This window comes from Lampetra fluviatilis, chromosome 16 (genome assembly GCF_964198595.1).
Source record: "Lampetra fluviatilis chromosome 16, kcLamFluv1.1, whole genome shotgun sequence".
In the NCBI taxonomy this organism is placed as follows: domain Eukaryota; kingdom Metazoa; phylum Chordata; class Hyperoartia; order Petromyzontiformes; family Petromyzontidae; genus Lampetra; species Lampetra fluviatilis.
The window spans coordinates 9,247,753-9,268,423 of NC_136290.1; the positions used below are offsets into that span (position 1 = coordinate 9,247,753).

The 20,671-nt window shown below is 45.6% G+C and overlaps 1 protein-coding gene across 2 annotated transcripts in view; it reads right to left on the reverse strand.

Moving 5' to 3' along the window:
• Positions 1-20,671, reverse strand: part of ANO4 (anoctamin 4) — a 172,562-nt gene that overhangs the window by 17,647 nt on the left and 134,244 nt on the right. For both annotated transcript variants that reach the window (XM_078863635.1, XM_078863634.1), the window contains 6 exons: positions 11,192-11,274; positions 9,854-9,994; positions 5,876-6,040; positions 3,975-4,011; positions 2,394-2,505; positions 1,459-1,516 (listed from right to left, as the gene is read on the reverse strand). In XM_078863635.1, the coding sequence (XP_078719761.1) occupies positions 1,459-1,516; positions 2,394-2,505; positions 3,975-4,011; positions 5,876-6,040; positions 9,854-9,994; positions 11,192-11,274 (596 nt within the window). The remainder of the gene's footprint in view (positions 1-1,458; positions 1,517-2,393; positions 2,506-3,974; positions 4,012-5,875; positions 6,041-9,853; positions 9,995-11,191; positions 11,275-20,671) is intronic.

The window sequence follows — 20,671 nt, forward strand, 5'->3', positions numbered from 1 at the left end:
TGGGAATGTGCCCTCCATCGGTGGAAGCGGTGGCGACGCGGTCAGGGCGCTCCACTGTGAACCTCGGAAACCTGAGTTTGAATCCCAACCGCGGTCAATATCGGTACTGAGTGACGTATTAATTGATTTGGGGTCGCCACCCAACTTCTCTAACCCGCGTTGAGCAGTGCGGTGAGGTGTGACGCAGCGTGGGGAGGAATTAAGCCAACAGTCGATTGACAACACGCTGTGCGTTACCTTGCCTTGTTATCTTATGGATGCGACATGCAATGGGACATTTGCCAGTTTTGTATTTGATCACAATAGACCTCTCTACACTTTGCGTGATATTCATGTCTGGACTCACAATTAAGTTCGCAGCGGCCGAGTGGCTCAGAGGTCAAAACATTGAACTGACCAACTGATATTCTTAAATTGGAATCCAGGTTGCAGCCATCAGTGATTAAACTGGGTTCTCAAATAGTCTCAGACAGCCAAGAAATTACTGCACAAAGAAACCCAATCACGTAGATTTTCATTCATTTCATTTGGATAAATTCCAGCTCTGAGATATAATAATAATAATAGTTCAATTTGTAACGCGCGCAAATTTGCAGACGTAGTGGCCGCAACTCAGAGGCGCGGAAAACAAAATACCAGTTTGATTGGAATGCGACCAACATTTCTTTCTGTAGCAGGATGCCGAGGAAAGTGAGGGTGTGGTGATAGACATTTCACTTGAAGGGAACTCGGAGGAGGTTCTGTGACACCCGCTTCCGCAGACTGTTCTCTAACACAAGGGGTGATGCAGTGTTCCAAACGGGCATTTTTAAATCCTTTATATTAAGTTCACTTGCTTGCTTGCTTGCGCGCTTACGACCGTGCAAATCTTTCGGTCGTTTTTTAACCCACTTCCCGTGATCCAATCGAGCTGACATTTTGCACACAGACTCGTTGTGCGTGACAATTTATTTTCGTGAAAAACATTTTCCATAACTTTACACTTTTTAGAATTTTTTTTTTTATATTTAATTACCAATTGCTTAATGGTGGCAGGCAATCATCTGACCCATAGGTGGCAGCCATCTCAAGCCAGAGGACGAGAGGACTCTAGCCGCCACGCATATAAAGGATTTATAGTGAAAAACTTAGTTTTTACGGGTTAATTTTTTTTTGTCTCTTGATATGCCACGAAAATCGCAGGTGTAATACAATTAAGGTGTTAATTTTGTTGTGACTGACATTCCTCATATGTTATATGTGCTTACAGAATTGATATTTTTCATCAGACACGTGTTATTTTGGCATTACAAGTATGTAACGCACTGTAACAAATACCTCTTGTGATGTGTGCACACATGCTTATGCATTTATGTTGGTTTCATTTTAAAAAATATCCTGTACAGGTATTATATACCACCCTAGTCAGGATTATTTATTATTGCTTTAAATGTCGTTCGTCGATTGAAAATTCCTTACTTCTTCCAACCTCCAAATATGAAAGAGTTTTTCATATTTCCCAGGGTGACCGGTAAATCTGTTGGAAGCAGAGAGACAGGCATGGTGTGGTTATCGAGGTTTTCTGTTACAAGAAGCCACGGACCAAATGTCAAAAGTCAAAATGCACACACTAAGCTTGCATATTAGAGGAATGTTGAGTTAGATCGCGTAAATATATAAATGTTTCGTTAAAACTCGCCACCACCCGACGCAGCCAACTAGTAAGGTTTGTCACGTAAACACAACATGCCAATTCGTCACTAGTACAGCACACCGGTGTGTTGGAGAGCAAATCCACAACATTTACACACACATATATATACTGTGTGCCTATTGCAAATCACTCAACTGCACAGCTGAAGAGAAAGCAATCCATAGATGTGTGTAAGATAGACCCTTAAGGGATATCAGACGAAGACCTATAACACAATGAACGAGTTGTATTGTTAAACGCGTCACTGCGTTTCTCGGAGTGGAAGCATTCACTCCATGCCTCGGTGCTGAGAGACGGATTTTTATTTAGTTGGCAAAAAATTACAAAGTAAGTGAGAAAGAACCCTCCACGCAGAGTCCTTGTGTCAATCACACTATTGAATAAGGATCATAGATGTAGTAGAGAACAATAGATTTTGCGGCACTGCCCTCTGCAGCCCACAGCATAGTACCGCAGCAACCTATAACATCCAATAAGAATGCAGGCTCAACCCTGGTTAACTTCCGAGATCTGACGCATGCTGGATGAATTGGCCACAGCCCAGTACTGCATATGGTGAGGGGTAAAGTTTGCGTTGCCTCCGCGTTGTGCCGAGTAATTTCTGTCGAAGCGAAAGCGCGGCGGAGTGTGAACGTTTCTTTTGTCGATTACGAACGCGCAGAGCGACCGACGGTCCTTCCCGAAGGAGCGGCCTACCTACCTCCCGAGAAAGAAGGCGACGTAGAAGATGGAGCTGTTGAGGTTGACGAATTGAAAGAGGAACATCTTGAGCGTGAAGCTGTTTTCCCACTCTGCCTCCGTGCGGCATTGCTCTGCGGCGACGTTCACGACACGACATCCAGAACACAAAGAATGTCACGCGCGCGACTTGCACGGCACGAGGACCTCTTGTGCCCACACAGCCGCAACTCTGGAGGTTGGGACTCTTCTCTTCAGCGGATGGTTCCCGGTGATTGGCAAAATGGCCCGCAAATTACTCAAATGGAATTACACCACCCGACTGCGAAAACGTGGAAGGACCTTGCTGAAAAAGTGTCTTGAGAGTCAGTGAGGCTTTCCTAGGTAAACTCAAATAATAATAATTGTTTAGGTTACAGCTAGGATCAGCCACGTTCACCTAACACATACTCCGGTTTCTCTGCACTATAATTATATTAAATCTACACAAATACATGCTCCTGAGCCGACTGTTTGCACAGTACTGTGTATTTAAAGGTTAGGTCGTCAGCATACATATTTTAAATCTAGATTGAATTTTTATTTAATTTTACTTTATTATTTTTATCGTGGTTTTTTGCTTTTATTATTTTCAATGCATAATTTTTTTTATAAAAAACTGACATTTTTATTTTATAATTATTTTATTTTATTTTTGTTTTTTTATCTACGTGACTTTACAGAAAGAACCAAAAATAGTAAAAAGCTAATTTCTTTAAAATTGCTTTTTATCTTTAGATTGTTGTCCTTCCCCGCACCTCCGATTAGCACGGGTTGGCTAGGTACGGTTGCGCAAAAAAGTTCAACATACACACGACATGATCAGCATTCATTTCACACGGGTGAAGGGAGAGAAAAAAAAAGTAAAAAATACCATGATTGTTGTTCAACACCTGCGGGTGTCTTTGAGCCACATCTAGACATGTTCGGGGCATCCTGACCTTCACCACAACAACTGCGTTGGCTGTACCCCAGGTGCCCACACATTTCTAGATTGTTTTCTCTCCTCTACTTGAAAATTGACATATTAAATTATCAACGTTAAAAAGTATATAAAGCCATCGTTGCTTTTGTTTCAACTACGCAGGATGGCAGTGAAGGAATGAAATGTGCAGCCCCCTTTTAAAAAAAACCTTTCTTAAAGTAATTGGTTGTCTTGCCGACGTGTTTGTGTTCACGTGGGTAAGACCACAAATGCATCACTTGACCCTCGATGATGGAGGAGCAGCTATGAATGATACTAGCACGTGTTAAGATATTTTATTTATCTTATCGCATGCATGGATAATCTGCAGTATGGATAATCGACCAACAGATAACCGAGATTTTACTGTAATTCAAAAAATCACGTTCCTATTTTATGCAAAGAGGGCTTCAAAAAGCCCCATCACACAAGATGTCACGCTCCAAATAATGGTGACTCGCCATATATTATCACAAACAGGCAGGAATTTACATTTGGTAAACTCCACAGTGCAGACAAATGAGTTTAAGTGCATGGTCTTTAAAGTGATTGCTTTCATAGTCACTCTAAGCCTAACAAAATGATGTACAGCCATCATACCTAGGTTCGTGAGGAACACAGCGACTTTTTCATAAATCTGCAACAACAACAAAAAAACGAACAGTGAGCCGTCAACCGTTTTAAATGAAAACAAAGAACGGCGCATTTTCATTGGAATATTTGACGTGGCAATCGCACCCACGTGAGGCTGCCGAGTGTCCACGTGACCCACTGCACAGGTGTGGGGCAGCAGCAGGTGGTGCAGCACAGAGGTCGCAAACGGGGTTTGATTCCTTACCCGTACCCGGCCACACCAGGGTCGGGTACGGGCTTCATCCCAGAGGTCGCAATCAGGTACCCGATTGCGACCTCTGGGATGAATCCATGTTGCAGGCGCGGGTGGGTTGATTCTAGGAACTTGAATTGTGAGAAGAGACAAGACGTTGGGAAATGAGTGACAAACAGTTACTCACCAGTGACTCACGGTCTACCCGTACCCGGCCGCACCAGGGTCGGGTACGGGTAGCTGGGTATCGGGTAGGGTACGGGTATCGGGTACCCGGTTGCGACCTCTGGCGCAGCAGCAACCTTTGTTAAAATTCCATGGTCCCCCCCCCCCCTGGTTTCCCACCCTGTCCCCTCTCTACCCCCCCCCCCCTCATTGTGTTAGTTATCTGAACCTCATGGCGGGACCCCGGGGTCCCATAAGGCCCCCGCACGCGCATAAACTGCGTTGCGACGTCAGTTTACGTCTGTTGAAGGCGAACGACGCGGCGATCTGTTTCGCTCGACGAGCTCTACACGATGCGCTAATCAAAGTTTCGAAGTTTTGTTTCTTCTGCGCATTCGTCCTCGCCGCTGCGCTTGGACACGACAACAGAACGATCCGCGCTAGGTGGGTCGCGGCGTTTATGTGCACGGTGGGACGGAGTCGCCAAAAATAAATTAATTACGATTTTGACTTCAAAGCGAATTTCCCCAGAAGAAATCATGGAAACTCAGATGATTCGTTCCACAACCGAAACATATTAATGTAAAAATGATTAATACAGAATACCTTTTTAAATCCTTTATATTAAGTTCACTTGCTTGCCTGTGCGCTTACGACCGTGCAAATCTTTCTGTCGTTTTTTAACGACACTTCCCGTGATCCAATCGAGCTGACATTTTGCACACAGACTCGTTGTGCGTGACAATTTATTTTCGTGAAATTTTTTTCCATAACTTTACACTTTTTAGGATTTTTTTTTTATATTTAATTACCAATTGCTTAATGGTGGCAGGCAATCATCTGACCCATAGGTGGCAGCCATCTCAAGCCAGAGGACGAGAGGACTCAAGCCGCCACGCATATAAAGGATTTATAGTGAAAAACTTAGTTTTTACGGGTTAATTTTTTTTTTTAACTCGCTTGCTTCTGCAACAACAACTTATCGCAAATGGATGCAGTCATAGCAGGCGGTGCTCATCTATCGATCTCTCCACATGGCTAACGACGATGATGATGATGATGGATGACGTTTTATGATGAGGCCGGGCTCAGAAGAGATTTGTGTTTATGATTTTACAATGGAGGCCCTTGATGCTCTCACTAAACCCATTAGGGGCGATGTAAAAGGTGAAGGTGCAGCCCTGCAATTGCTTGCTCACTCCACCGCTGGCAGAAGGGTCTCAACTGGAGAGTGTCTGGCGTGCTCCTCCATACTGAGTGGTACACCTCCACTTTATCCCTCCACACGCAACGAGCCCATCACCCGTGGTGGACCCATTCATACTGCTCGGTGAACAGAGGCGGAGATTATAAAAAGAAAAATCCTGCTCAATCGTTTCAGCAGCCATAACAGCAGATGGAATCAAACCGGCGACCTCTGGATTGCAAGTGCAGTGTGCTGACCTTTACACCGCTGTGGCAGGATCGCCCCCCCCCCCCCCAAACACCCATGTACGTGCACAGAACCCACCATGTTGAGGAGCATGATGATCACGAAATTGATGCAGACGCCTGTCCCGGCGGTGAAGAACTGCGAGTAGCTGCGCACAAACACCAACTCGGATGTCGTGAAGACGCTCAGCATGACGACCCGATACACGACCACGCCGAACACAGCCACAATCACCAGGCAGATCTGCAGGTCCAAATCACGTCCGAGAAAATCACTCGTCGTCATTATCATCGTCGTGTTTCATCGTCGTCGTCGTCCTCCTACAGCGCAGGTTTATCATCGCGGTTGCCGCACGTAGCTCTCCACACGTGTTGTTTGGCACGACGGTTTGTATTGTTCCACGTGCCGGGAGCTTTTATTCGGCCCCTGAAGAAGTTCCCAGCATGTGGAGGGAATAAAACGTCACCCAACAACGCGCGGCACTCCTTGAAAAGCGATCGGAGAGCTCTGCGCATCGCCACTACGAATTTACAGTGCACTCAGGTTACAAAAATAGTGCAAAAATACATATGAACAATCGATATTTATTAAGGTGCGATAACATGCACCAGGACATCTCTTCATTGTGGTTATAAATTACACTAATTTATTTATTTGCGGCAGAGAATTACTTCCAAATAGAGGCTGTATTATATTTTGCAAAAACGAGAGATGATATCGAGAGCGAATTTGAAACACACAAATGCTTGTCCAGTAAACTCGAGCGAATCGGTTGCTCCATGTAAAACACTCCCTGCACCCACGTGCCTTCACACGGAGAACATAAACAAGCCTGGTGACATGCTGAATACCGCATTGTCGGATGCCTCTTTGTTGTGACGATAACTTGCAAGTGAAAGCAAATCACCGACATCACAGCGTGCGGATTTTTTTTTCTTTTACTTTGAGGAGATGGCGCCAACCAACTGGAGACAGAATCTCACGTCGTTAGAGCAGGAGACTGGCTGCTTGTCAGCGTTTCCAAACTCCTAAAAGCGAACCTCGAAAAGTCCCGAAGGTGTCACTAGATAATCCTTCAAAAGTCATGATGTCAACCCACTGGGCAATTTACCTTCTCGCAGAAAGTCACCAGAATTGTCACAGTTTGCTTTGATCTAATTCTGTTGCGAGGTAAAGCCCCCGAAAAAATCACAAGATGCAGTCACAAAACCTCTGGAGCCGGCGAAATTGCAGTAGCCTGTGACTGCAGCATGCATCAAGGGGTTTAAATGTTATCTGGTGGAATATCACCAGCAGGGGTCAGTCAACGACCAGATACAGGGACTCATCTACTTACGAACATTCAACTTACGAAGTTTTATAGATACGAACACACCTGTCCGTCTGTCCAGTTGCCTGTTCGGATCGAGAGTTCAACTGCCACGCAATTGATGGCGGTGGTCGTTCGTTGTCATTACCCAGCATTCCCAGCATTTCTGCCTGGACCGCCACCATTATCTGTTGTTGTGTTGTCGCTGTGCGGTTCACTACGACGCTCTCTTTGTGCTTTTCACGAACATTATGAACCCCCCTCATGTCTCATAAGCGTGAGAGTGTTGAAAGTGTTAAGGGTGGTAGTAAGAAGAACCAGTGGCATCTACATCTACAGGAGAATATACAACTTTTAAAGCCATTCCCCGTGTTTAGTGTACATGCCGTACAACATGTTTGGAATCGACAGAGTAAAGTTGGGACTTACGAACAAATCGACTTACGAAGAGACCTCTGGAACCTAACTCGTTTGTAAGTAGAGGCGTCCCCGTACAATAAAAACCCCAACTCTACATAACTGGTACCTCCTTTAATAAAACAAAACATATTTAAAGACCGCACCGATGCACAAATCATGAATGAAAAACAACTAATCACACTCGTCATTAACACGGCCGAGTAGCTGATGACTTATCAAACATGCGGGGATACTGGTGGGAGGGCCGCAAGTGGAAATAACAGGACCCTGCGGGGTGGGCTGGTAGGAACGAATAACCAAATAATATAAACATAATGTATTATTACACTTGTTAAGCCAGGAAAGCCCCACTGAGTCAAAAGGTTTTTGTAGGGTCCTGCCAAGTGTTTGCAGTAGGGGTCGATGTTGATACACGGACGGACGGACGGACGGACGGACGCTATAATCTATTGGTGGTCTGGTCCACTTCGTTCCTACCAGTATAAATCTGAAATAAATATACAGAGGACAGCTTCTGAAAGCAAATGCTGAAGCACGTTTCTGTTAGTTATAAGGCAGTGTTAAGCGTTAATAGTTGCATTTTTAAAAATGTTATATTGATGCATGTTAATTAATGTATGAATCATTCATTATGCACGTTATTTTATTCAACTGCCATAGGTGTAGTATCATTATCATGACAGTAATAATAATATGCACAAATGTTGCTGATCACCATTTCTAATTTTGTTACTGGTGCTCAAATAGATTGGTGATCCCGAGCTAGTGATTGGAAATTCCACATTCATATGGCGGAGACCAGCCTGCTCACCGGGGCAGTGCTAACTTTACCAACACCAGCGTTGACGGTGAAGCAGAGGTTGCAACCGGGTACCCGATACCCGTACCCTACTCGGCTACCCGTACCCGGCCGGGTACGGGTACGGGTAGGCCGTGAGTCACTGGAGAGTAACCGTTTGTCACTCATTTCGGGTAGGGTACCGGTACGGGTAGGGAATGGCAGAGGTGGGACAAAGTCATTGTTATGCAAGTCCAAGTCGAGTCGCAAGTCATCAAATTCATGACTCGAGTCTGACTCGAGTCCAAGTCACATGACTCGAGTCCACATCTCATAGGTGGGACAAAGTCATTGTTATGCAAGTCCAAGTCGAGTCGCAAGTCATCAAATTCATGACTCGAGTCTGACTCGAGTCCAAGTCACATGACTCGAGTCCACACCTCTGGGGAACGGGTACCCGTACCCGGCTGGGTACGGGTACGGCTGGGTACGGGTACCCATTTGCGACCCTGGTGCGGCCGGGTACGGGTACGGGTAAGGAATCAAAACCCGTTTGCGACCTCTGCGGTGAAGGGCCGAGTTCACCCTGGCTGGGATGTAAACTCACGGGCCTGTTGCTTTGAGCTGCTGAGCTCAACCGAACACCTCGCAAGTGAAGGTGGCAAGAGGCAGGCCTGCGAGGTCATCGCCTTTGAATTGTGAGGAGGGTGAATTCTCCAAAATGTGTTTCGTTTGATGTCCTTCCACCCCGCACCTACGATTAACACGGTTGGTTACATATGGTGCGAAGTTCAACATAGACACATACACAGATTTATCCACGGTTATCCCCAGAATCTAGAACTGCCTTCACTCGGACATCAATGCCTTTGATTCCCTGTCAATGTTCAAGTCCGGCCTCAAGAACTTCCTCTTCTCCTCTGCCAATAGCAACTGACTTTCCCTGCGATCTTCAAAATACATATGCTCACTGTTTCTGTATGCGGTTCTTCTGAAGTGCACATGTGCCTTCAGAACATAGTTTTGAAGCACCACGTACTGCCTGCTATGACATGCGGTTCACAAACACGTATAAATTTTTACAAAAATTGAAAACTGCGTGAATAAAGCATGCAAAACAAATGCATGCAAGAAACAGAGAGGGAACACATTGATTTGAGAACATTCACAAGTTAGTACAATAATTCAGACTGTTAGTCAAAGTAGGGCTTGGGCAGGACACGACGCTAAAAGGGATCACGTGCGTACGTATGTTGAACTTCGTTCGCGCCGCACGTCACCAACCGTGTTAATCGGATGTGCCGTTGGTCAAGAATAATGATGGGAGTGGCGGCCAAGGAATGGGATGAAACCCAGAGGCCATCCACCGAGTGGGTGGAGCGACGAAATTAGCTCGCGTGCAGGTGCGAGGCGCAATACTACATCGCAAGATCATGAACGATGGCGTCAGCTTGGGGGGGAGGGAGGGGGAGGCCTTCATCCAGAAGTGGATTGATATTGGCTGATGACGACGTCGATGATGCTCAATCCACATTGTATTATATCGTACCATGAGGAAGATGCCAGAGGCAGAAACCACCAGTCTGCTGCACTTGTCGTGAAAGGACTGGTATGGCTCCGGCTTCCCCGAGATGGCGTTGAGACGTTCCTTCTGTGAGTACTTAGCCTCGAACTGTGGCCGGATCTCCTCCTACATGCACGCAGTGCCAAACAAGAAGACAAAAAACGACCACACCCAGGCAGCGAGCTCAAAGACTCGGGGCAGCAGACGTGAACTCCGGCGTTGTCACTGAACAACAACACGCGGCACAACCCTAAAAAACACATCGGAGAGAGCGGAACAGCACAGCCGCAAAAGCCTACGCCGTCGTAAACTCCCGCATTGTGTCTTTTCGCCCCATGACCTAGGCCACCCAATATGAAACCCCAGGGAACAACTTTCCACACTGGCTGTGTCACTTCCGTCTCTAGATAGGTTGATGAAAGGTAAAGTTTGCAGCCCTGAAATAGCTTTCTCTTGACACTTTTGGCAGAAGGGCCTCCGCCACATTGAGCTCCCAAGAGACCCTCTGTAGGGCATTGTCGGCCTACTTATCCGTAACGCTGATACGCGTGTATGTGTGCGTGTTTGTCTTTGTATTCTGTGAAAGGGTCCACTTCCTGCGCTCAGTGTTGTATCAGGAAGCCGGTCCCTAAGTCATAGCATTTATCGTTGGGAAATAATAACAACAAACTGGGCCATGAACGATAGTGGCAGGACAAGTGTTCCATCGTGTAACGTATTTTGGAAAGTGACTATGAATAGAAAGTCCGGCGTATCGCCCACGCTGCAGTGAAGCCTAATCGATATCACGTAAATAAGGCTTGGCCACGATTCCCACCGAGGTCATCGTTCTACTTGGATGCATGCATTGATCTACGTTGTTTGCACTGCGCCTGTGCTGTAACCGTAGCACGTGCCCGTCTGTTCGGAGCATCACAAGACACATCTGGCTCTCGGCGTACGAGCGTGATTTTGGAAGCTTCCAATAAACAACCACTTTATTCTTAGCAGCTTACAAGAAGAAAAAAAGGGCTTAGACAGTGGCATCTGTGTGCAATGTACGCCGTTGCTTGATGTTCGTTGCCGTTCCTATACACGGCGGTAAAGGTGCGGCCCTGCAATTTTCTTGCTCACGCCACTGCTGGCGGAAGGGCCTCGACGAGAGAGAGCTCTAGGGAGCCACACTCTGGAGGATAGTTTGGCCTGCTCTTCCATAGCAGCGAGTAATGCCTATAGTTCCATTTATACCTGTCTTTAGATGTGCATATGGGGGGGGGCACGCTTGGTGACAGGAGGGGGGGCACGCTTGGTGACAGGAGGTGCGACCGCGTGTCCGTGTGTTACCTCCTCTTCCTCCCAATCCAGGAGATCCCACTCGTACGCAAGCTCCGATTTCCGCCTCTTCCAGAACTCGAGGAAAACGGTGGCTTCAGAGGCAGAGGAAATGTTCACCCATCAACACATGCTCATCACCGTTGTCGTCGTCGTCATCATCATCATCAAAAATAGTCGTCGGCGTTAAAAGTAATGACATGATCGCGACCGTCATGGCTCTTTGCTCAAGACACGTGATATCGCAGTAACCGAGTATTATTCTTCGCACATAAAAACGAGAGCGAGCAAACAGACGCACCGACGAGTTTCTGGCCAAGAATAAATTTGCAGACAATGCGCTAAAATAACTGTATTTGTTCATCTCATGTCAGAGATGGGCTGGAACGGCATGTGCCTGACGCGATCATATTTATTCTGACGTGCGACAAGAGGGTTCGTTTACAACACACATCGGTGCCTCCCTCTACGCAGGCGTTGTGGCTTATTTTCTCTCTTCGACAACACGGACACGTTCCCATGTGGGCACCTCTCCCTGGATGAACACTTGGCATTGAACAATTGATGCTCTGGAAGATCGAGTTGTTGGTAAACAGCGAGTTAAAAGTCGGCTTAATTTCAGCCGGAGTCTGTCCGGGATGGAGCTGCAGAAAATATTTAACTCTCTGCTGCTGCTGCCTATGACACTATTTTTTTGCATCGTGGTCTGCTTCTGAAAGTTGCCCAAAATCATCAGATGCCATCATACTGTACACCTAATCGACGCGATGCGCAGAAACCGCAATGTCGCTGTAGACATACAACCCACACGATGGGACCTTCCAGTAAACCACCGTAGCGTGTGCTCCTTCAACGGAGGACCAGCAAAACCACACGAACTATCTCCTGAAGCCCCCTCGTGGCGAGCAGACCTCCACATTGGCACTTTGCTCCTGAGCATATTGCCATTACGCAAGAATAGAATAGAAACTGAGAGGCGTGGTGAAGTATGGTGAAAACATTCCCCCATAACTGACACGGTACGAGGAGGCCTTCATCCAGTCGAAGATTGACACAGAGCTGTATACTGTATTATTACTTTAATTATCTTTGATTACATTATATATTAAAAGTCACGTGAATGCCAGCCAGGTATACATACCAAGTGACACTTGCACGTAATCATACTCCTACTAATTGCACCATATATTTTACATAGGAATGCCTAAATTAATCTCAGGGCTATTTTCCAAGAGGTTCCACTTTCTGTTGAATGGTTTAAAACAGATCGTGTCTTCCCTTCTGCCATCAATGCCACTAACTCGTGCTCCCTCCGAGCACTCTGTCCTCCTTTTGCGTTTGAACAAGTAAATTGTTGATGTTGCTGCTGATGCTGCGAGTCAAGTTGTGTTAAGCAAACTTCAAGCGCCACCTCAGAGCTTTTGTTTAATGCACTTCGGCCGGTAAAGTACTGTTACTTTATTTTAGCTGTTTGTAGATGGCAGGTCAAAACCGAAGTGCCCGCCGCATCTAACAAGCAACGGGGGTCGGAGCTCCTCCGTCGGCGGCCCTGAACGTGTGATGCTAATTCCACATTCCCATGACACGGGCCATTCCATCGATAGAATGCGTTAAAGGCTACAATTAACATACCCTGCAAAGTATATGCAGCGCCGCCTCTTTTAGACACGTCAGGTTTCTTCCATTGCTTTAATTCGCTATTATCATTAATGAAACCCACTAAGGTGCACGCTGAGTGCGTGCTACTTTGAGCCAGGACCAAAGTGGAATGCATGAGCAAATGACTCTTACACATTTCTGAATATCAGCTTCATTGGCAGTCAAACAAGAGTCAAACAAGACGGGAACGGTTTTGACCCCGGGGGTCAGCAACCTGCGGCTCCGGAACTGCATGCGGCTCCTTAAGGCCTGCAGTGTGGCTCCGGAAATTCGAAAAAAAATATTTGTGTTATTGGGGTTGCCAACCCCTGACCATGGGAGTCCAGTTCACCATGGGAGTCCAGTTCACCATGGAAGTCCAGTTTACCATGGGAGGCCAGTTGACCATGGGAGTCCAGTTTACCATGGAAATCCAGTTTACCATGGGAGACCAGTTTACCATGGGAGTCCAGTTTACCATGTGAGTCCAGTTTACCATGGGAGTCCAGTTTAACATGGAAATCCAGTTTACCATGAGAGGCCAGTTCACCATGGAAGTCCAGTTTACCATGGAAGTCCAGTTTACCATGGAAGTCCAGTTCACCATGTGATTAAGGACCGTCTCGTATTCACATTGCATTAGGGCTCTTGAAACATATTTTTTTGGCCGAATAAAAAAAATGGCCAATCTTGTTTTGGTTGCCGACCGCTGGCTTAGGCGTTACGACACAGCTGCGCGGCTCACAGATTATAGCTCGGGCTAAGAAATATGACAGAAACAACAAAAAAACCCCGAATCTACGGTGTGCGCATTTCTAAAAAAAACAGACAGCGGGGTAAATTACGGGCGAGCGCCGTTGAATATGCAACTGCTGTGCCACAGCAGGCGCTAATGAGTGGGGGTGGCGCGCAGGGCACATGGGCTGGGAGAGAGCGAGCTTCGTCTGCAGGGAGTGGCTTTCAGCTGGGGTGGGGCCACGGGCGAGCTGATAATATGAGCGGCGGGGACATCTGCCCCCCCCTGTTGGAGCTCTTTACACGTAGACAGAGGCTCGTTTATTCACCGCGTCGACCGAGCCAGGTAAGCCCGAGTTTTAATGGCATAGAAAATAAGTAAGTAAATATATTTAATAAACAAACCCACCTTCTAGACGTTGCAGTGTTTGCCGAGTTAGTTATTATGGGCGCTGCATACGATATCCTGCAACTGATGTAATGCCAGTTGAGAACAGCAAATATTTTAATAATCGCAGCATTATCTTTATATGCAAGATTAAGATGGTAATTTCAATGGTAGTGAATGTATGTATGCTCTGTCTGCTGGCTATATCCAGAAAGTAACTTTTGTGCATGCTGGTTTTATTAACCAAGATACATTTAATGTTACAACATTAAAAAATAACGTTTCAATTTAAGACGATGTGTTTTATGTGAAATTGTTTCGTGAATTAAATTGCAAGGAATGCAATCAGAAATTACCTTTATGCACTGATGCTCAATTTACAATGTGAAAACATTGCATGAGTGGTGGTCAAAATGTGTTGTGATTGAAAGACGTTAGAGAAATGTTTCACTACTCTCATGTTGGATTTATTACGGTATCTGTGCAAGACCAAAATAATAAAAGGGCATTAATGTCAGTAGTTACCATACTGAAAAACAAGGTTAGAGCACATGATAACCTGTGAGTGTGTTTATTATCCTCTTGTTCATATATTCCCATGGCACGCATTAACCACGTAAAATATAACGTGACAATGTAAGGGTGATTAACGGAGAATATGGGTTAAACATTTCTACAGCTTTTGCACAAAATGTAATTGGCTGCGTATCTGTTTTAACCGCCAAACATTTAATGTGGCACCTTCTGCGGTTTCCATCGTACCCTGTTTGTGTTTACGGCTGCCGTGGCAGTTTAATTTGCGTTACCTAAGCAATGATCACAGTGTACCATTAGCGCGTAAACAAATATATGCGCACACTACCATTTTCTTGCATTACGTGGTTTCGCTTGAATAGCAGCAGCAGCAGCATATAATTTAACGGAATAAAAAAAAAGTTTTTTTTTTGTGAGAATTGTTCACGGTTCCACTGGTTCATAATACGAGGCTGGTACTCGGTAGAAAAAAAATAATGAACGCGACGTCATTAGAGAGGAGCCTGGGGGAAGCACGAACAGGATGAGGTTATTAGTGGGTGAGCAGTTGCCATGGAAGGAACAGAGAATTCGACAACTCCACTGCATCGTATCATGAACAGGTACTACAAAATAAATAAACATCATTACAGAGAATTACAGGGGGGTGGAGGCAAACTGTAGTGGTTAGCAGTTGCCATGGTCGGCGCAGTTACGGAGAGAGCTGGTCATTGGTTGTCCTGGCCTGTAGTGAAGCTAATGCTCACCCTGGGGACTACTGATGCAACAGATAAGCACTCTCACAAGGCTTCCGCTTGCATCCGGTGTTGGGGGAAGAGAGGGAAAAAAACACGGATTTCTCTGTGCCCACGTAGTCCACACGCACTGTGCCGCAACAAAGCCCCCCTCAGTGCAGAAGTCCCTGTTGGCTGGCCCGACCGACGAGTCATTTTACACATGTCCACACAGTGGCCATTTCAACACAGCTTCTAACAGAGTGGCCAGGCAGCCCAGGTAAATGATCCGCGTGATAGGGCAAAAGGCAGAACTTCTGTCAAATCCTGGGTTCAAGTCCACACCGTGTAGCATGGTCAAACGTTGGCGTAGTTTATTTGGGGCACTAGAGGGCTAACGTTTTCAACGGGTGTGATGACCTTAACTCAGCCAATTATGATTGTACAAAATGACCCAACAAAAAAAAACTTTTACACTATATTCAGTCTTATTCATCTTTTAGGGTACACAAGTAACTTGCAGGGAATGAGTGAAACGCTTGCTTTTGCAGATGAGCAGCAATTTACAATATGTTGTTTTTCCTGTTTTTAGGATTCGATAAAGGTCCGTCCATATATCCTCTTCTGTGGACATATATAAATTGCCAAACATCTACGATGGCTCCGGAAAGAGCCTTCGTCACGTTCCTCGCGGTGCTGTTGACTGCGGAATCAGGAAAATGCCAGTCGTCCTCCGTGACCCCCTTGCCAAACAGCACGGCCAACGCCACAGCGCTCAGCAACGTTACCGCCGCACCTTCAACGCAGACCTCCAACACCTCCGTGACCTCTCCTGCGTTCGGCACCGCCCCCAATGGCAGTGTGAACGCCACCATCGCGGCGGGCACGGTGGGCACAGCTGTCACGGCGGGGACCAACCAGAGCAGAGCTACTACTCTGCCCTCAAAGTCGACGCCGCTCAGCGCGCCAACTCTACAGCCCAATCTGAGCGGCTCAAACAGCACCGTGGCCTCGGGCGCGCCACCAAATGGCACGAATTCCTACGGCACGATACCCACCGCCTCTCCGCTGCCCTCCGGCCCCAAGCCAAGCCCGTCGACGACGACGGTGGCGGCACAGGGCAGCGTGTCCACGGCTCGCTCTGCACTGCCAAACTCTCCTAGTAGGTGCCCCTTTCATCAACTCGTTTGCAGATTGTTGCTTTCGCCTTACTTCTACCAGTTCACATCGGTGAACAAAGCAGAATTGGTGTGTTTCGATTTAAAGCTTTCGTGACTGCAGGGATTCATCTTCTTGGTTCTTTCGGTAAAGTCACGTGGAAGGGAAATAATAAAATAATAAAAATAAAACATAATAAAATAATTCTCACGACGTTTCGGCCACAACGGACGGCTGCTTGCGTTGTGGCTGAAACGTGCGTTGTTGTGGCCGAAACGTCGTGAGAATTGTATTTTATTATGTTTTATTTTTATTATTTTATTATTTCCCTTCTACGTGACTTTACCGAAAGAACCAAGAAGAGAATTGGTGTGGTTTGCAAGAAGCCATACCGCAAGGGGGTGCATATCTAATAGAGTAAAGGTGCAGCAATTACTTGGTCATGCCACCTGTGGTGGAAGGGCCTCCACTAGAGAAAGCTTTAGAGAGACCCTCTGTAGTGTATATTTTACCACCTCTTCCATGCTGGCCAAAGGTCTTGGAAGAGGTGGGAGGACCCAAACTTTACCCCATCACATGCTATATAATGAACTATCCCAGATCTAATATGTATTATTAACTGTAATTGAGTGGCGTGTGCATTCTTATGATGTTGTAGTAGGGTGAGAAAGTTGAAAAGGCACAGATATAGTCGAGTCAATGCTATTAATTAGAAAAAAAAATCTGAAAATAATAGTTTTTCATTTTGAGCCACAAAAAAAACGAGTTTCACCTTCAAGTTATATATTTCTCTATCTCGTGAAGGATTTTCAAAATTATATCTGCCCCATCATCACCCAACCAAGTAATTTTCCTCCCACAAAGTGCTGAAGCTGATAAGAGAGTGTGCAACACCCGCTGATGGTTACGAGGCATTGAATATAAATAGTCACTGCAGCATTTGGATCTGTCAAAATGTTTCATTGCTGAGTGTTAATGTTTTGTAGAACAATACCTAAAAAGAGTTCTCGATTAAGTGCATCGCTGCAGCCTCATTTTCTCATTTTTATTTCATGGATCTGCTTTTATACATACATTGAGCGCACGTATAAAAAAAAGCCATGACAATTCAAACAAAATCTAATTCTACCAATACCGAGAATTCAGGCCCAAACCATAATGTTCCATGATAATTGTGTGCACTTATCTTAATCCAAATGCTATACATTAAAAAAAAAACTACTGGGACAGGCAATTTTGCAAATAAACAAATCCCATGTGAAGCTGGATAACCCTGCAAACAAGTCCCTGTCGCTCAGCAAGCCTAACCAGTGCGTGTACCCACTTTAATAAAAAAATATATATTTTCATGGTTCTATATATTTTTTTTCTATTTTCATCTTCATAAACTCAAAAAGATTGAATATTGCTTTGAACTTTTAAGCCTAAATGCAATCTAAATAGACATCTGTAGTAAACCACAGCATTTTGTGAATTTGCCTTCATTGTTCAGGGAGGAAGGCCATAAAATATGGCTTCACAAACTCTGTAAGACCATGGCTTCGCAGTGACCAAAAAGCCTCCAGCCATTTCGGTTTTCTTTTCCCCATTCATCTGACTCCTAGCAACTCCACGTTGCCAGGACGCGTTCTGGCTGGTTTCCATGGGAGTGCCGTGATATCTTTGGACGTAATTCCCATGACGTGCAATTACTCAAACGCGTAACAGGCCATGTTCTACTGCTCCAGCAAACATAACACACACCGCGCGCAAGCAAGTGGCTCGTAAAACATCCCGCAGCAGCCAAAACGCCGCCTATACCAAATGAAATGTTCTAGCCAATTCGTGTCATGTTAATATTCTTTACTTCCAGTCTCACAGAGCACGTGTAGTAGCACAGCTGCCTAGAGGAACTATGCACAACATTGCACGTGAACTCGGCTAATTAAAATTTTCATAATTTGCAGTCCATTATCCACCCACTGTTCAATGAATCCTACTTATGCTGTTACAGTCGTGGAGGCTGTTTGAGGTTGTGGAAGGGGAAAGTTTGGGGTGTCAGGATTAGTTCAGATATCACTCGCCAATTATCGTAGCCATGGCCTGTAATACAAATCAGGGTCAATTGATGTAATCATGCAGTGAGATAAATACCGTGCCACTGCACTAAGCCCTAATGGAATAACTGATCCTTGATTGAATTGACGGGTTTTTTTCTTCTTCATATTATCTCCAACATTTTTTTTCACATCCATCTCGTTTCAGCCTAATGGCACAGGGCAAAACTAAAAAAAAAATACACAAATATATTGTACAATACGAAAATAAATTGTGTATGTCCAATGCCTTCGTTGTAATACGAGCACTGTGTTTTGCAGCATCGGATTATAAGAAGACCATCTGGCCAGTCGTGGCAGCAATTTTGAGCATCTTTGCTTTTTTTATCCTGCTGCTCGTTGCCATCTACTGCCTGTGCTGCAAGGACATCAAGACAGTGCAGTTTGACCACCAGCGTCTGTACGATGAATCGGGGGAAGTAGGTAAGCCTGAGGCTCACTCGTGCCAAACGTGCTTCTTTAAAGTAGAAAAAAAGATCGAGGTGAACTGACAATAACGAAGATGACCTCGTTCCACTGCGTAGGTTTTTTGCGGTAGTGCAGTGTTGTGCCGTGTGTTGTGCGGCACGATGTCTCATGTTTGCGCTCCACATGCTGGGAGATTCTCTTCATTTTCTAAGCCCCTGGCACGTGGAGTAAAAGGTTGGACATGATGCAGAACAACGTGCCCATAACTGGAAAATGCATCGGAGAGCTGATGATGATGATATTGTAAAGTTATATTTTCAATATAAAGACCAGGTGCTTTTTCTGCAGCAGTGCTGAACTAACATAATACCAAGGTATCGAAGTCTGTCTCTCTCTTGGAGCCTCGCAATTAGCACTGTAACCTATAGATTCTGAACGAGCATCATACAACACCACCCATCTAAGAGTAATTTCCACACAAAAAATCCCAATGATGCAGGATCCTCTTGGAAAATATTAATATAGAATGTCACCAACAATAATAATACTATTCCAAGTTGGTCAATATACTGCAAGTTGAGGTCGTCCCCATGTCGTATCAGTCATTGAGGTTGTTTGACCATACATCACCACTCTGGTCAGTATGGGTTGTTTAACCAGGGGATGTGAGGGTTTGGCATGGAAAACATCGTAAAAAAATTATGGTTATAAATTACATCTATTTTTTTTTATGCTGACTTAAATAGGATACGGATCGTGACCTTCTTTCATGTGTTAATGATTGTTCTTGATTAATTCTACAGCTGCCTCTCTTGGCTCCCCATTCGATATTGCCTGTGGTCACAAGTTTTGTCCTAAATATCCGCACACGTTTCCACGTACAAGCAGTCCCAATAAGCATCTCTTAGGAACATATCTGCTCAAAGTGAAGTTAATCATGCCGCTTTCCCCATGGTCTGGAATTCCCTCCCCCATTATTTCCCCCCCAGCCATCAGTACTGCCGGCTCCCTGCCTCTCTTCGAAGTTAAGCTACAGGAACCTCCTTTTCTCCTCTAGCTATGCCTCTCTGTGCCTCGTCGACGAAGTGATTTCAATATCACATTTTATTTTAAATAAAAGCGCATCCCTTCCATCCCTGTGATGCTCGTGTCCCACTATTTCCTACGGCGTCTTGACATGCAGCTGCAGTCAGACGGTACACAAATCAAAAATGTAATTGTAAAAACCTGAACAGCCTATAATGATTGCCCTTTATCTCACCAATTCCATGTTATTCGTTTTTTAACCGTAACAGTTTTTCGGCTGGACGACTTCAACGAGCACCGGAACCCAAGGTTTTACGACTTCTCTCCGACCGCCTACTCCCACAATACGACACCATCCTACGGGAGCAATCTGCAGCCGCCGCCCGGCAGCGTGTCCACGTGAATTCACGAAAAACCAGGCCCGGTCTCGTCAGAAGAAGGGATCAGGTTGCCACAGATGGACTCGCAACAGCAGAGAATGAGATGTTTAACATGCTTTACCCCCGACTTTATCTCGCATTAAATATTGGGTTATTTATTCACGTGTTTATCCATGTGAGAGGTAATGGTGCCACCCGACAGTTGCTTGCTCGCTCGTGCCACTGCTGATGGAAGGGCCTTCCCTCGAGGGAATTCTAGAGAGGCCTTCAAGAGCTTCCCTCTGCTGTGGTCTCGTGGTTAGGACTATGGACTCGCAATCCAGAGGTCGCCAGTTCGATTCGATCACCCCGGTGTGGCAGTTAAAACAATTCACGCGTTTACTAAATCCTCTTTCCACTCAGCGGTAAATATGGGT